This window comes from Parasteatoda tepidariorum, chromosome 9 (genome assembly GCF_043381705.1).
Source record: "Parasteatoda tepidariorum isolate YZ-2023 chromosome 9, CAS_Ptep_4.0, whole genome shotgun sequence".
Lineage (NCBI taxonomy): Eukaryota > Metazoa > Arthropoda > Arachnida > Araneae > Theridiidae > Parasteatoda > Parasteatoda tepidariorum.
Window position 1 is genome coordinate 54,136,730 of NC_092212.1, and position 17,597 is coordinate 54,154,326.

Here is a 17,597-nt window from a genome sequence, read left to right on the forward strand (position 1 = left end):
TTAAAAGCAGGCATTGGCGAATATTTACAATACAATCAAGTAATTACCAAACCTGTAATAAGTATGTTTAAACTATTTAAATAATGGTAGTTAAAATCATGTTAAACTAAATTTGTTAAAAAAGAATAAATATGTATTTAGGATTTTCGCTACTACATTAAAAATAAAACCAAGGAAATGCATAAGAGTTAGCAGGTATGTAAGAAATCTACTGTTAAAAAATATACTTCATCCAAAAGAATCCAATGCCCTTTCCGCAAAGCTTGTAACAAGGGACCATCATGCCAAGCAAACTCTCCAACTGCTCCTCCCTCTACAGGTAAATCAGCCCCAAATAAATCAGAGATATCCTAGAAAAATAAAAATATCTATTTATAATTATCTGTATAGATGTTAAAGAAACTGTATGAAATCTTAAAGAAATTTATTTAAACTGTTAATTCTCAAAGAAATAGTAATAAAAAATTAATAAATAAGTTTTGATCATTAAGAACTAAGATTTTCAATGATTAACTTAATGATAAAAATGGCTAACTTTTTTTTACAACATATTTAACTTTTAACTTAACCTTATAGATTCTAAAGCATTTTATATTTCTATGAAACTTTTTTTAATTAATTTATTTTTTGTGTATTCACAATTAATAAACACAAGGTGTCAAATCTATTAAATCTTATTCAAGCCATAAAACACATCACAAAAATTTAAAATTAAAATTTGAAATTCTCAAGTCACCCATAGTATCAATTTTTTTCTTAATTTTATTTATTTATTTTTTTAATTTTAATGATTTAAATTTTGGTAATGAAGCAAGGTATGAAAGAAAATATACAATAACAGATTTGTATTCTTTATTACATTTATATTTCAAAATTACAGCTAAATGAACAGTAAATTAGTAAAAATTAAGATTGCAAGAAATTAAAAAAATAAAAAATGCTTTTGAGTCATCGCAAACATTAAAAGTAACTATGCCATTTTTGCCCCTCCAAATTCCTCGGATCAGAGTGGATTAATTTCACTAAACAAAATTATTTGCATATTATCCCAGGACACTTCTATCATCTCGACTGAAATATAAACCAAACATCACATAACTTACAGGATCCAATATTTGAACAACAGTAAGAAGAGTATTTACAGAAATTAAGAGAACCATTTTGTGGAGCTCTTCTTAAACTTAAGCGAAAAAATCAAACAGCAAACATAATACTCAAAGTTTTATTAAAAATTAAATGTTTTCAGTAAATTTATTTAATAATAGAAAAACCTTCCAACATATGCACATTTGAAAAACTAATAACAAATATAAGAATTGAAAAGTTATAGTTAGAAAAAAAAAAGTCATAAAATTAAAAAAAAATAAAATTTTTAATATGTTCTTCGGCAAAGCTCACACGTTTCGTGCATCAATCCCCATTTTTGGCGCTTCACTAAGATTTGGAGAGTAGCTACAGATCAGGGATGTTTTCTTAAAGAAAAAAAAATTTTATTCAATTAAAAATAATTGTTTCGGATCTGAAATTTTTTTCCTTCCTTTTTTATAAAAACTATGATTTTTTTTCAAATTTTGTTTTTGTATTTTCCTTTATAAATGTTTTTTATTTTTCTTGAAGAAATTCAGCCAAAATTAACAGAGCAAATGATGTATTCAGCATATTGAACAGAATTTCAAAACTTTGCATAGAAACTCTGCTCAAGGTGAAGAAGTTGGCAATCCTGAACTTATATCTTACCGTTTGTTCAGATAAATTTATTCTGACAAGTTGGTAACCAGCAGCCTTCGCAAGAGCACTAACTAAACTGGATTTTCCAACACCAGGATTTCCTTCCAACAAAATTGGCTTTGTCAGCTGCATTGCACGCAAAATTCGCATTGCATTTATTTTAGGAGTTGCAGTATCAAGGTTATATGTGAAAGTTGATTCTGGATCTTGATACGGACCTAAATTTGAAATGCAAACAATGTAAAACCTTACATAAAATGGCATACTTATAACATAGAACAAAGCATTAGTATTCAAATTTATCAATTTGTAAAAGAAAAAAATAATATATCTAAATGGTACTGATACATTAATCAAAAAAGTGTTCTCACCCATTTCAATCTGGAAAGGCCCGATTCCGAATAAAGATTGAGTTTCACTAGAAGAAATTTCAATTTGAATTTTTCTAAATTCCTCATCATAATAATCAGGCATAATTAATTCCCAATAGTTGACACGTTCTAGCCGACCAATTTGATTTTCCATAAATTTAAGACACTCTTGTTTTACTAGGAGGCAGGTATTTTCTCCACTCATTGCTGAGGGACCTAAAAATAATTTAAGTTATACATCACATGCATGCTACAGGTAAAGCAAGAATGAAGAGAAAAGATAGGCATAATTAGTTTAATTTGGGGATTACCAATTCTAAGAGTCAGAAGAATCAAAGGTTCTTAAAGAATCCCAACTAGTTAATAGAGTTAGAGTTGGAGAATCTTAGAGCTTTTACTGACTAGGAGTGATACTCCGCACTTTAACAAGTTAAGCTAAAGTTTATGCTTTGAGCTAGCTTTAGCCGTAACATATACACTGGATTTAGAAAACCATATATGATATGAGATTCATAATTCTTAATTTTATTAACTCTTAAAAAACAGAAAGTATTTTTTCACCTGAGCATTTTTCTAACATATTTCCCATCTGCACACTTTATATAAGATTCAAAAAGATAACATTGATAGGTTCAAGAAGATCAAGATTTAATTTCAGTATGAATGGAATTTTAGCAAGGATAACTTCAATATGATATTTAGTACAGATATAATATTTAGACCAGATAGCACAGGAGCTAATTTCTCCAACTGATGAAGCAGAAAGTTTACTCGCAATTTTAACTCTACAGTCAACTCATGACACAACTCGTGATTCCAGCACAATCCTATGAGGTAACCACAAAAGAAAACCCAAGAAAAGCCAGTGTAAATAAAGCCCAATTTAGCAATCAATGTCAGTGCATTAGTGTATTTTGTTTTGTTAATTCACGGAATGTTACAGTTTTCAACAACAATCCCATTAGGTAACCACAAAAGAAAACTCAAGAAAAGACAGCGTAAATAAAGCACAATTTAGCAATCAATGTCAGTGCATTAGTGTATTTTGATGCTGTTAATTCACGGAATGTTACAGTTTTCAACAACAATCCCATGAGGTAACACAAAAGAAAACTTAAGAAAAGACAACGTAAATAAAGCACAATTTAGCAATCAATGTCAGTGCATTAGTGTATTTTGATGCTGTTAATTCACGGAATGTTACAGTTTTCAACAACAATCCCATGAGATAACCACAAAAGAAAACCCAAGAAAAGACAGCGTAAATAAAGCACAATTTAGCAATCAATGTCAGTGCATTAGTGTATTTTGATGCTGTTAATTCACGGAATGTTACAGTTTTCAACAACAATCCCATGAAGTAACCACAAAAGAAAACCCAAGAAAAGACAGCGTAAATAAAGCACAATTTAGCAATCAATGTCAGTGCATTAGTGTATTTTGATGCTGTTAATTCACGGAATGTTACAGTTTTCAACAATGAAGTAACCACAAAAGAAAACCCAAGAAAAGACAGTGTAAATAAAGCACAATTTAGCAATCAATGTCAGTGCATTAGTGTATTTTGATGCTGTTAATTCACAGAATGTTACAGTTTTCAACAACAATCCCATGAGGTAACCACAAAAGAAAACCCAAGAAAAGACAGCGCAAATAAAGCACAATTTAGCAATCAATGTCAGTGCATTAGTGTATTTTGATGCTGTTAATTCACGGAATGTTACAGTTTTCAACAACAATTCCATGAGGTAACCATGGATTCCACAAAAGAAAACTCAAGAAAAGCCAGAGTAAACAAAGCACAATTTAGCAATCAATGCAAATGCATTAGGGTAGAATGTTATAGTTTACAATAACAAATTAGGTTTTATACTGAATAAAAATAATTAATAATAACAAAAATAAATAAATTTTATACTATACGGTGAATTAAATAAAAAAAAATTACATCACACATTATATTAGTTTTTTGAAATAAAATAAAATTTCAAGATATTATTAATACTTAATTCCTATAACGTAACTTACCAGATCCCAAACTGTCTAAAAACACCAGAATACCACCCATGAGATAGGCAGCTTCATATGTAAGAGCATGGCAACTTGATTTAATAAATTCTATCCATGTCAATATGTCTCGCAATGTAAAAGATACTCTATAAAAATGGAGAATACAACAATTAGATACAAAAAAGCAATTTACAATTACCAAGCAAAATGGGTGTAAATATGATTAACAACTTTGACATACACAGAGTGTCTAAAGAGAAGTAAAAAATTTAAAATACAAAAATAATAATAATAATTCAGTAGAGATAATTATCCAGATGAATCAGGACTAGAGCCTATCCTGATAATCGGACAACTTTAAAAAATGGATATGCGAATTTTATAAAGTAGCTGCTCCCTTTTACAAGGGTCAGGATAGGCAATCATAGTATTGTCTATTATAGCATGTTACAAATACTGCGTTTAAATTTTTTACTAATTTAGAAACCTGTTCCTATATTAGAAACTACCTTCTACCTATGTTGAAACAGGTGAAACATACACGAGGTTCTTTTCAAGATTACCAAGAGAAAAAAGGAAGCCATTTTTCGAATCCCTTCAGAAATTCTGAAAATGAAGCTTCTTTGTGGAAAAAAAAAAAGTTCTTTTCGAGAAGGTAGAAAAAACATATGGTCCTGGTGAGATCCAGATAATTGGACAAACCGGTAAATCAGCGTTAAGATAATCNTGACAAAAAAAGTGCGATTTTTAAACTTGTAAACCATGTGAATATAAATCCCAATATAGGACTTTTAAATCACGTAAATATGAAACTCTACATCGAATTTAAAAAATGCGTAAATACAAATCAAGATTTTTTAATTTTTTGATCACGATGCATAATTTTTAAATCTCGCGATATTACAACCACAAAAACTAATCACGATATTGGATTTTAAGCTCGCGTGAATACGAATTGCTACATAGGGCTTTAAAAGCTCGTAAATACAAATCGCGATATTGATTTTTTAAATCTCATAAGTAAGAATAGCAATGTACAATATTTAAATCGCCTGAATAAGAATCGCAACGTTCAACTTTTAAATCAGGTAAATACGAAAATCGAGATTTGATAATAAAATCGAGATTTTAAAAATGCATAAATACAAAACACGATATTGGATTTTTAAATGTCGTAAATAAGAATCATAATATACGATATTTAAATAGCGTAAATAAGAATCGCAATGTGCAACTTTTAAATCAGGTAAATACGAAAATCGATGATTGATATTAAAATCGCGTGAATAAAAATCGAGATCTGAATTACGAAAATACGAGCTATCCAGCCGACGGATAAAAAATACGGAAAATCTTATTTTCTGTGCGTGAAATCGGAGAAAATAGCTAAAATAAGTAAAAATGCGGAAGGGTTAGCAGCTAGGGCGTAGATTGAATTTTCTGTTTATCTTTGAAAATCGTAAATAAATATAATTATTTTACTTCAATGACTGAATTTAAAAAAAACGGGATATTTATTTAAAAAAACGAAACTTTTAGAGAATCGGAGTTTTTGATAAAAAGGCTGAAATTCGAGAGACAAAAAAAATCTCATCCCTGCATAAAGGTCAACCAGTTTTATCCCAAGGAAATGATTTTTAGAGAAACTTCAGAGGGAGGAAAAGGGACTTCAATAATTTCCCTCTGGGGAAAATTAAATTCTTCATAAAATATTTAAACTTGTACAAAAAAATTTCAGCGGAAATTAGCGGGAAAAATGGAAAAATCTGAAAAAAAAAGCGGAAATCCGCGGAAGAATCTCATCCCTGCTTTGTGGGGAAAAAAAAGTTCTTTTCTTGAAGGTAGAAAAAACATATGGTCCTGGTGAGATCCAGATAATTGGACAAACCGGTAAATCAGCGTTAAGATAATCAACGCTTTACTGTAATACTTAATTAATGCTAATATTTTTATTTAATTATTAAATGGGCAAATAGCAATTATGAAACATCCAGTGAATGCCTTCTCTGGCTTTGGCACAGTTTCAATCACAGTTTAGCATGCTTGTGGTACGATTTCAAGACTCTAATATCCTCCTTTCCTACAAGGTTTGGGTAGGTGTAGGTTAACAAAAAATTTCATCTTCAAAATGCCTGATAAAAAGAAATCTTGTTGCCCAAATAAAAGGCAAATTAACAAAGGAAACTTAAGAAACTGGATCAAATTATGCCTTCATTAAAAAAGCCAACATCAAACAGTGCGATATTTTTCAACAAGTAACCTAAAAATGATCAACAATTTAAAAAATCTATTAAAGAAAAACTGATGTAAATAGAAACATATGCCTTGCCGCATTCTTAAGAATCCAGAAGTTCTTCACACCATGTTTTAAAATTAGATATAAACTTAATCAACAAATACTGTTGCTAGCAATGAAAAACCAAAAAAACTATGCTTTCAAAATAAAACCCATTTGTAGTGACAACATAGTGATTAAATTAACAAACGCATGGGCATTTATTTCAGTAGGAATGGTCTAACATAAAACAGAAAACATTGTTTATAGTTTTTCCAGTCAACAGCACAATCTGTATGCACTCTATGTACAAATGATGAAACTTAGTAAAAAAAAAAAGTCCAAGTTTCCTCAGTAGAATGCAGCAATCTGGATATTTCCATCATTTCTTTAACAACTTCTAATTATTTTGGAACTTTTATACCAGATGTGTAATTTACAATTGCAGTAAGTCTACTTTGAGAATAAATAAATAAATAAAAATCATTTTTAAAAAAAATAAGCCATTTTACTTTGTGCCTAAATTTCAGGTTCTTGTTAATAAAAAAAAATATTATATGCATAGGCAATAAAAAATAAGCACCTTTTAAGTACTTTTTAAGCACTAAAAATATTTTTAAGCACTATATACATAACAAAATGCAAAATAATTTTTTAAGACTTTACATGATCATAAATAATTAGTTTCTGACATAAAGAACTCTTTTCTTGATTAAAAGATCGAGAGATTTTTCGGTTTGATTTCAGAGGGTGGAAAATGAAGCCTGAAATTGAGAATATCTTGCAAAATGCAGTATTGTTGCACATGAGAGAGCAAGAATCTCACCAAACCCAGTTCAGTATACACACATGCGGACCAGTTAGTATTTCATCAAACATGCAAAATTCAAGGTTCATACGCTTGTACCGACGGAAGGCCGAAATGTATTGTTTGAATGAATTGAGAAAACGTTGAATAGAACAATGTGAAAACCACGCTATTGCATAATACATGGCTAAAATTTACACACTAAAGAAAAAATCTCATTTTCGTAAAGGGAAAATTAAGCACTTTTTAAAAACTCCCAATAAAAGAAGCACCTTTAAGAGCTTTTAAAAAACGAAATAGAAAATAAGCACCTTTAAGCATTTTTTTAAAATGCTATGCACCATGTTATAGCATAAATTAAAAACTTACCTTCTACCTATATCAGTCTGACGGTAAAAATTTATGAAATCAACTATAGCCTTTGCTATATTAAAGCGCTTAGGATTGTACTTATAAGAATTCTTCAATGAATGGTTTATAATAGCGATAACATCTGAATCAACTTGAGCACTATTTGGACACCATATTTCTGTAAAACGATTTCTAAGTGCTGGTGACAGCTATAAAAAAATACACAAAATTAGTAAAGGCAGACTTATTGTGATGAACAACATTAAAGCTATTACAATATTGCAGTTAAGATAACTTTTAAATAAAGTTGATGCAAACAACAGTATTTCAATAATCAGGAATACGATTAATGAAATGCCAATAAAAAAATTTATATTCTTTAATTGACTTGAAAAAGTAAATTTTTTTTTTATAACACACTCTAAAGTGTAATAAATTTGGTGTTATAAGCTAAGTCTTTATGTAATAATTCAATCTATGAATTACTTTTCAAGTATAACAAAGGAAGAAATATAGTTGTTAAACATTGTTTATTGAAGTTGTTAAACATTGTTTATTGAAGTTGTTAAACATTGTTTATTGGAAGAAAAATAGTTGTTAAACATTATTGTTACAAAAATGCAAGCAGATTAAACATTAAATATTAAGCAACCAATAATTACATTATAAGATATATTAATAAGTGAACGTATATGTTTTCCAGCTTTTAAATTGTTGAACAGTAAGTTTGAAATGTAGTGAATAATAAAGAAAACAGTGAAATGCTAAATGAGTGATCAGGAATGTCTACAACTTGAGTTTTAAATAATTATGAGGAAAAAAAGGAGATATAACACACATATATAAGTCTTAATGGAAACTTCAACCCCATAAATTAATTTCCCATTATATGTGTAATAGGCAGAAATAAAATTGTCCTATAATAATACAGTCATAAATATTATAGAAATTATGTAACTGCTGTTCAGTGTTAGAGAGAGTATTGTGTTGTAGCGCCCCCTAGAGAGAAATTAATTAGTGTGGAACGAGAGGCAGTGTGCCTATGTGAGTGTTATGTGTAAGGAGTGAAACAATCTCCGAAAAATAAAAGTGATGATAATTTAAAGTTCCAGTCATCTTTTTTGTGTTGTGAATGTTTAGAGAACTAGCGTATAAACAACTGCCAACTCTTACTAATTTTCTGGAAGATTTTATTTTTATATTTAATGCAGTAGCAAAGTTTTTTCAGTCATTCTTGATTCCTATTTTAACAAATTTAATTGAATATAATTTTAACTACCATTAAGTTTAAAAAATTTAAACATATACAAAGAAAATATGCTAGTTATCATATTGTGTTTCAAGCGATGGTGAAAAGTAAATTAAGTATATATTTGCAATATCATTTTTGTAAATATTTCCTTACAAATAAGATAATACTTTTTTGAAGAGCACAAAAGTTGGCAAGTATGTAAGTCATAATCAAATAATCAATGTATACAAACCTCCTTTTTGCCATAATCACCTCCAGGATTCATAGTGGCAAAAAACTGAAATCCAAAAACAGCCTTAATTTCTGACTCCTTGCAATCTTCATAACTTTTCTCGGACAAAAGTATTTTCTGTTCTGATTCAAGTACGCTGTTAAGTCTTTCTAACACTGAATCATCAGCCAATGAAATTTCATCAGCAAGAAAAAAATGGCCGTTTTTCATTGCTTTTATCAATGGCCCATCAACCCATTCAAACAGCTTAGAATCCTGGGAGAAGAAAAAAAAATAGAAATCATAAATAACAAGAAACTTCTTAATAAATGCCATTCAATTGTAAGAAATAATGAAAACAGTTGCACTAGAAATTTTACTTGTGTATTCTTTCCATTAATATACTTTTTTACAGGTATGAAACAAGAGGATAAGTAATATGTTGAGTGCCATATCACTTACCTGAAACTAACCCTGAACTTTTCGTTTAGGCTGTGTCATTCATCTGTGACTGATAGTGTAAAATATGGTGTAAAACTAATATATTTGCAATATTTTAAGTAATAACTTAAAATTCATTTTATATATTATTTATTACAAAACAAACTTTTATTTATTTCACTCCATTAGCTATGTGCTTTGCATTACTTTACCACAACAGGGATTTTCTTGAAATATGTGTGGTGCTCCAAGATGTTAAATAAAATAGCATGTCCCCGTTTTAAACCAAAAATTAAATATAATTTCAAAAAAATTTATTTTTTATTTACTTGATTACTTTTCCCCTTAATTCCTTATAATTTACAAATTAAAGAAATGCTAAGCAAAAAGAAATAAAATTTTAAAAAAATTAAAAAATAAAAGGAAGGAGCCTTACAAATATAACACTAACAAAAATATCAATTTTTCATACATTAATTCTACATCATACATTAATCTCTTTGCTGAAAAAAAATTTTTTTTTTAATAATTATACTCTATTTTTGCTTACAATGCTAACAAAAGCCATTTGTTAAGGGATAAAATAAATAAAAAAAATGTACCAAAAACGGAAGGAAAAAAACTTTAAGAAGTCAAAAAACGTTAAAAGTCACAGAAATATTTGTTTTTGTAGTAACTATTTAAGTATTATTAAGAAAGAAACAATGAAAGCTTTACCTCTTTGTTTGAATTTCGTACAGGTCGAAGTCCACCAATAAAATCTGCACTTTCAGAATGCATATGGCAGTTTACTATATTAATTTCTTGTTGGATCAGTAATGCATAAATCTGACATATTGTAGTTTTACCACACCTAATAAGAGATTATTGCTACATTATTAGAACATATCAACAACAAAAAGAAAATTTTCATATTATTTTATTGTAATGTATGCAAATAAAAAGTCTATAATTCAAAATTGCCAACTTGTATGATCATTGAGATTTTAATAAAACAATAATTATAGTAGGATAAATTTGTTAAAAATTAAGCCTAAGTTGGAGAATTAATGTGTTACAAATTAATTCTCCAACATTTAAAGCATAACAGCTAAGCTAAGAGACTTTTGACCTCTTATACTTAAGTTTAAATTATTCATTTGTTATTGAGAATAAAACAAAATCCTTTAATTCTTTTTCAACTTTAAAAATCAGTATCTATTTATAATAACCTAAATGTTGCTAGCACAAAGAAAAATATTCCTTAACAGCCATAGAAGCTAGTAGTTGTCGGATATATAGTTAACCATTAAACACTGAAAGTAAACTATAGCAAGGGTCTCCAAACCTCAGGCTGAGGGGCCGGTACCAGTCTGTGGAACAAATGGTACTGGGCTCCCCTTTTATTTCTATTTTATTAATTGTAGTGTGTTCCTCTCCGGTTAGCATGACTTTCCATGGATGAGAGGTTAGCCGCAGGGTTTGTTGATTTAAATCAACTGATTTTTTTTATGGTATTGATTTGAAAAGTTAAAAAAAACAGTGTTTTAAATTATTGATACTTTTATTATTTTCTTTTCTTAGTTTTAAAATTTGTTTTAAATGAAGTGCTGTATTAATTAATTTTAGTTAACAAAATTACTTTCTTTCTTGATGTGTGATAAATTCCAGCACATTTGAAATTACATTTTTAAAAATCTTTTGATACTTGAAATTGAAAAAAAAAGATTAAGTAAACATTTAATGCTATCTTAATATAGACTTGCATAGCTGCAGAAAATAATTAATAAACATGAATTTTTTCTACATGATATTTTATTGGTAGAAAATGTATATTTCTAAAGCTTGAGGTTATATTAAAAAGAAATTACCCTAATATGCCAAAAATAGAAGAAAAAAAATGCTGATAAATTCAAATATTTTTTCCTGGCATAGTGTCATTCTTCCTCTTCAAATTCTTTCAAAGACTATTTAAAGTAGTAGGGATATTAACTGGTAACAGAATGCAGGTTTACAGTATCCTTGTCAGACTTTCTATTTCATTACAGATTTTTTATAAAGAAATTTTGTGAAAAAAATCTCAACAGGTACATAGATTTCTTAAAAATATTTTTAGATTAAATATTTATTTATTTTTTGATGAATGGCTACATTTATAAACACAATCTGTTACATCTATATTGTCTTTTTAAAAATCAAGAGAAAAAAAAAAAGAAATCCCAATTTTAAATTAAAATTATGGTTTGCTAATTGAAACTCTGTTTTAATAGTTTAAAGTACTCATTAAATTCTCTATTTCATCTAGTTTTTAAATTTTAATCATGCATTTATTTCAAAATGGTTACTAAGCATTCAAAGCTATGTATTATAATGAAAAATTGTTTTAGGTAGTTAGATCTTCTAAAATATTGTTATAATATTGTTTTAATATTAATTTAATTTTGATTAAACATTTATAAAGTTTTTTTTAATTATAAATCAAAGTTCTTACAGTGTATTTGAATAAAAATCAAAAAAATCTGACTTATTTTATTTTTTTTTAAAAAATCAAAAAAATCACAAACCCTGGTTAGCTGGGAGCTGAGAGATGTCACCTTAAGCCACACCAATACCACACATGTAATAGTATTTTATTATGAAGCCATATTTAAATACAATTAAATTAAAATTATTAAATAAAAACTTTTTAAAATATAAATAATCAACGTCCCACCTCTCCTTGACTGCGAAGAAATTATCAAATATTGAGAGAGGTCCGAGGCAATAAAAATGTTGGGGTGGACTGAACTATGGTATACATAAAAGTACTCTCTGAACTGGAGTGGGTGGGGGTTGCAAAAGAAATTTTTAAAGCAAAAGCTTTAATACAAAAGCTTAAATGAAAGCACAATAGGACAAATGATGACCTAAAAAGTAACATAAAAAAAAGCAGAAATGGTACTAAAGAAAAACAAAACAAAGCAAAATAAAAAAATTATTATAACAACCAAGTGTGATGCATGTTCAATTAGCAAGTGATTTTAGTCTTTTCCTTACCTAGACGGAAAAAAATATTCTAATTTACTTAATTTTTTCTTAAATGATGCTTCGCTCTATCGCATTAAAATATCCAGAGGGGTATGGTATCATTATAATTGTCAACAGATTTGAAGCTTTACATGAATGAGATGCAAAAAAATGAGGTATAAACCATAAGTTAAGCATTACAAAATGATATAAAATTATAGTGGATTATAATACAAAATTATAGTAGATGTGTTACAATAATAAATTCTACATACCCAAGAGTTAAAATTAATTAAGTAAAATGATTGTCATTGCTAAAAAAAGCAGCCTCTTTAAACTTAATACATATAATTAACTGCCTTGCAATATAAAATACTTCATTTTTACTTTTTTTGAAAATTGCTTGTTGCAACTATCTTATTTTTATGATGTATAAATTGAATATTATACAAATATGTAACATTTTTAATATAGCATTCAGATATTTTAGAAAATGTTTTAAGAAAGTAATTTAAAAAATGCTTTTGCAGATTCAATATTTTAATATCATCCCAATTAAAATATGTGGCCACAATGGCAGAAAAATAGTGTGAATTTTAGATAATTATTTATTTTTAACACCATAACTTACATCATACCAATTTTCAATGGCTGTATTAATTTTTTGCAAGTTTATACCTTCACAGCCTATTGCTTTTCTGACTTTCTCAAAATTTAGAATGATGTATAGTAAAAAAAAAATCTCATAACGAAACAATTCTTCAGTAAATAGGTAAAACAGGTGACAACACGCTAAAGATTTATTTGATTTATGCAGGAATTTTTTTAGAAATTTCTTCAATTGTAAAAGGCTTGCTATTTTTTACACTCAGTTAACCATCCATACTGCTAATTAAAAATACATCAGAACAAGTCTCTTAGCTGCAGATAATTAACAAAAAAAAGAACATCAATCATCTATTTGCATAAAACATTTACCCAGTATTGCCAACAAGTAGAACTGGTTCTTCAAACTGCATTGCCTTTCCCACCAATACTCCAAGTCTACGCATGCCATAAGTCCAAACAATGTGATCGAATGGTGGAGGCAGTTTTTCAGACAGAAATCTCTCCAAGAGACTTTTTGTAACAAAGGAGGTGTCTTCTGTTAAATTGAAAAGATTATCTGGAACAATTTCTCGCTTAAAATGTTTTTCTATTACTGTCTTGATGACATCCACTTCTTCTCTGAAACGAACTCGACCAGCCAAAAGCAGATAACCTAAAATCCCAAAAATTACATTAATATTTTACTTTTCAATCATGTTTTCAAATATTCTAATAAAGCTACCAACATCAGACAGCGCATGAAGAATTTTTTAAAATTTCAAACCTTTTTTTTCACGTTTTCAACAAAAAAAATTTCTAACTATTAGAGCCCCGTGGCAGAATCACATCGACATTGTCGCAGAAAGTTACAAAGTTCTTGTAGAAAGATTTTTCTATTAAAAAGCAAAAAATTTTACTTTTCTTTTCAACAGAAATTTACAGGTAATATTTAAATCTGTATTTCTGGCAGTCATTGATATTGATTTTCACATGTTTTTTTAAAAATTCCGATATATTTCAAACAATAAGAAAAATTCGAATCGTGCATTTGAGTATTTACTTTTAAAGGCAATAATTCTATCGAATCTTTGGCAGTTATTGCTATAGATTTCTCCATAATTTTTGCATCTAATATTTTTTATACGATATTATTTATTACAACAACCTAATCTCAAAACGAAACACGCATCAGAAGAATCCAATTCACGTGATTTCTTCATTGATCTCTTTTTCCGCAATTACGAATTTCAAGATTTTTAATTATTTTTTTTATTGTGATGATTATTTACAAAATGCAAAGAAGGAAATAATTTGTGCGGTCCGTCCAAACAAAATGCAAAAATATCACCCATAACATTAGAATAAAAAAAATTTACATGTTCAATTAAAAAAAACATTACATAGTTTTTTTTGTAAACACAGCTTCTTTGTCATTTTAAATTAGTATCATATATGTTTGTTATTATTAAAAGTATCTTGCAGAATGATATTAGTATTAGAGAGTTTTGTCGCAGATAGCTAGAAAAAATTCTGCCACAGGGTATCAGAGGGCCTCCACTGAAGTTAGCATTCAAAAATAGTTGCTATGGTTGCCATTTTTAGTAAACTTATAAATAATTTATACACAGTCGCAGGCAAAAAAAAAACATTCAATGAAGCTAATAAAATCGAGAATCTAATGTTAAAACATTAATTTCCCAAAACAGAATAATTAAACGTATCTGCCTCAAATAAAATTTGCAGAAAATATCTAGAGAAAATTGGGAAAATACTTTGCAATGCAGGATTTATTCTAAGCATGCTGCTGCACTTATTCTTTCGATAAAAATTTTCCAGAAAGCTTGTCATTTGATGTGTCCTGACATAAGGTCTGATATGTAAAAAGAAAAAAGTTTATTTGCACTGATTCTCTCGTAAATCAATATGGTTTTTCAAATTCTCATATTTTTAATACGATGTCATTACAACACCCAAAATTTGGTTTAGAGCTGTTACATTTTAACACACTCAATTCAACATGATTGACAAGGAAATTTTCTATTTTAATTCTCTCTCACTTCTTCTCTTTGACATGCTGATTCAATTTTAAATCCATATTTTTTTCAAGCATTCTTTTTAATCTATTTCCAAGTGCTTTTTTTTAATTCAGATATTAAATATGATGTATGACACATGAATTTTGTAAGGAAGTAATAAGCTTTTGATGTACATGGTGATTCCATCGTAAACCCATGTTGTTTTCCAATAGTTTTTTCCATTTGCAAATTCTACAGTGACTCCATTGTTGCTTTGGAATGATATTTATTCTGTTTTGAAGAGTCAAAATTTCCTATTTTAAAAGTTTAAAATTGAGAGCTAAAAATTTTTATTTCATTTACAACTGTGCAATTTGAAATAATATAATACAAAATTTGAGCAAAATCAGTAAAATAGTTTTTAAGAAATGAAATTTATTAATGCTAAATTCTTTTCCTTTTCTTTAAATTTTAAAACTCAGAAACTTTTCAACAAATTTCGGCAATATTTTGTGGCTTGTTGTCATTCCAAATTAGACAGTTTAAGATGGTTCAAAAAATTAAATACCCTACCTTTCATATTGTTTTTTACTCCCATTTAATGAAATAAAAAATTACTAAAATTTGCGCAAAAATTTGCTTTGCTTCTGTTCTCAAAATATGGAAAAACATGTAAAAATTGAAATTATCATTAAGATGCACAAACTTTCTGATTTTCGAAATAAACTTTACATAGAGATAGAGCTACACAGATTGTGCATCTTTACAGATTGTCACTAACCCCCACCCTTATTTTGATGGCCAAAAATCCAAATCTGTGAAATCTGTACCTGTAGGTGTGTTTATTTAAAGAAGGTAAGTTTCTGCAATTGATTATGTAACTCAATTATTAGTTAGCACTATATATTAGCATATTTGTGGTCATCCCTATGAGTTATAAAATTGGCATTTAATGAAAATCTTACCATTAGAGCAAAAGATATTCAGGATCATATTCTTAAATTCCCTCTCTGTACATTTAAAATATTTAACATTAGATTAGAATACTTATAAAAATAAAAACTTATATTGTAATTACCTTCATCAGATAAGTGTTGGTTCCAGTCATAATATTTTGTTGGAGGATCAGGAGCGTGCACATAGCGTTCACCCCAACGGAAAAGGTCTCTCAAAGTGATAAATCCCTGTTTGCCAGCAAACACGCCACTTTCTCTTCTTCTCAACTATAAGATATAAATCAGACAATGCAAAACACCTTAAACCTAATAATAAGATTTCTTTCATTATCACAGAATGCATTCGCCAACTTCTGTGACATAGCAAATCTACATAATGAAACAAAAGTTAAATAGTAGACATTTGGTAACAATTATATTGTGCCCAACAAATCCATTAGGTACTTAATAAAAGATGCATGTAAACTATGTTTGGAAAGAAAGGAAAAGGAAACATATAATATATTAAGTATGTCAATAAATAACATGTCAGAGACCATTAAACTAAAACCATTGTTTTTAGGAAAATGGTGACAGGCCTGAAATGCTGTTGATGGTGTAATAAACAAGCTTCATACTCTTTCCACTCAGTAGGTGGCAGTAGTTGTCATGCTAGCAGTGATGAATGGATAGCTGAGATCTATGGCGGTTTAATGGTTAGAGCACTTGCCTGCCTAGGAGATGACCTAAGTTTGAATCCCAGCGAAATCCGGTCGATACAAGTTCTGCAACGGGCTTGCACGAACCAGTACTGACATTAAATATCCTCTGAGGGCACACTCATCAAGCGTTAAAGTCCCTTTTGCTAAGGCTAACCATAAAAGGTTTTCGTGGTTTTCTTCTCCATACAATGCAAAAAAACTCTCCACAAAGGCAAATATCTTTTAACACTTGATCCAGGAATTTTCTTTGTTATTAGATTAATTTCAAAATTACAAAGCTATGGAACTGAGCATTGGTAGTTGTAAACTTAAAATTGATTCGGGTGTTCATCGCTGGTTATGAAATAAAATTTAAATGTATAACTGAGCAACAGTCCTCCACTCATTCTGTTTCAGAAAATAATTCATAATGGAGACATCCAAAAGCAATAGCAGGGGGATTTTGACAGCAGGCAACGTAGGTGGTTGAAAAAATTCACAATAAAATAAGAAAAACTCAAAGTCCGTTTTCAAAGGTTGAAATGCAGAGTTGATGCTTTCAGAAACAGAATGAATAAACTCAAGGCTGTTCGTTCATCATTGCTTGTACAACTAATACCACTTAGTAGGTGGAAAATGTGAGAATTCTTTCTGTTACACCACAAATTACATTTTAGACCTATCTCAATTTTTCCAAATATTATAGCTTTGGTTTAATGACCTTCAACTTATTACACACTGACTGTACCTGATAAAAGAAGAAAATACGAGCAGTGCCATCTGGGTCATATAACCAATACTTAACAAGAAGCGGGAAAATTTTTAGGAAATTTATTAACACAAAAGGAATACTAGAAACAGTTTCACAATAGAAACTGTTTACTTATTATTATTACGACATATAATGAAACATCACAACATAAACA

The 17,597-nt window shown here is 28.7% G+C and overlaps 1 protein-coding gene across 1 annotated transcript in view; it reads right to left on the reverse strand.

The window, feature by feature from the left end:
• LOC107455693 (midasin) overlaps nt 1–17,597 on the reverse strand; it is a 248,404-nt gene that overhangs the window by 191,251 nt on the left and 39,556 nt on the right. The window contains exons 27-35 of the mRNA XM_043040480.2: nt 16,114–16,258; nt 13,411–13,693; nt 10,165–10,300; nt 9,028–9,282; nt 7,562–7,752; nt 4,128–4,255; nt 2,100–2,315; nt 1,738–1,946; nt 228–350 (exon numbers count right to left, since the gene is read on the reverse strand). Coding sequence (XP_042896414.1) covers nt 228–350; nt 1,738–1,946; nt 2,100–2,315; nt 4,128–4,255; nt 7,562–7,752; nt 9,028–9,282; nt 10,165–10,300; nt 13,411–13,693; nt 16,114–16,258 — 1,686 coding nt within the window. The remainder of the gene's footprint in view (nt 1–227; nt 351–1,737; nt 1,947–2,099; nt 2,316–4,127; nt 4,256–7,561; nt 7,753–9,027; nt 9,283–10,164; nt 10,301–13,410; nt 13,694–16,113; nt 16,259–17,597) is intronic.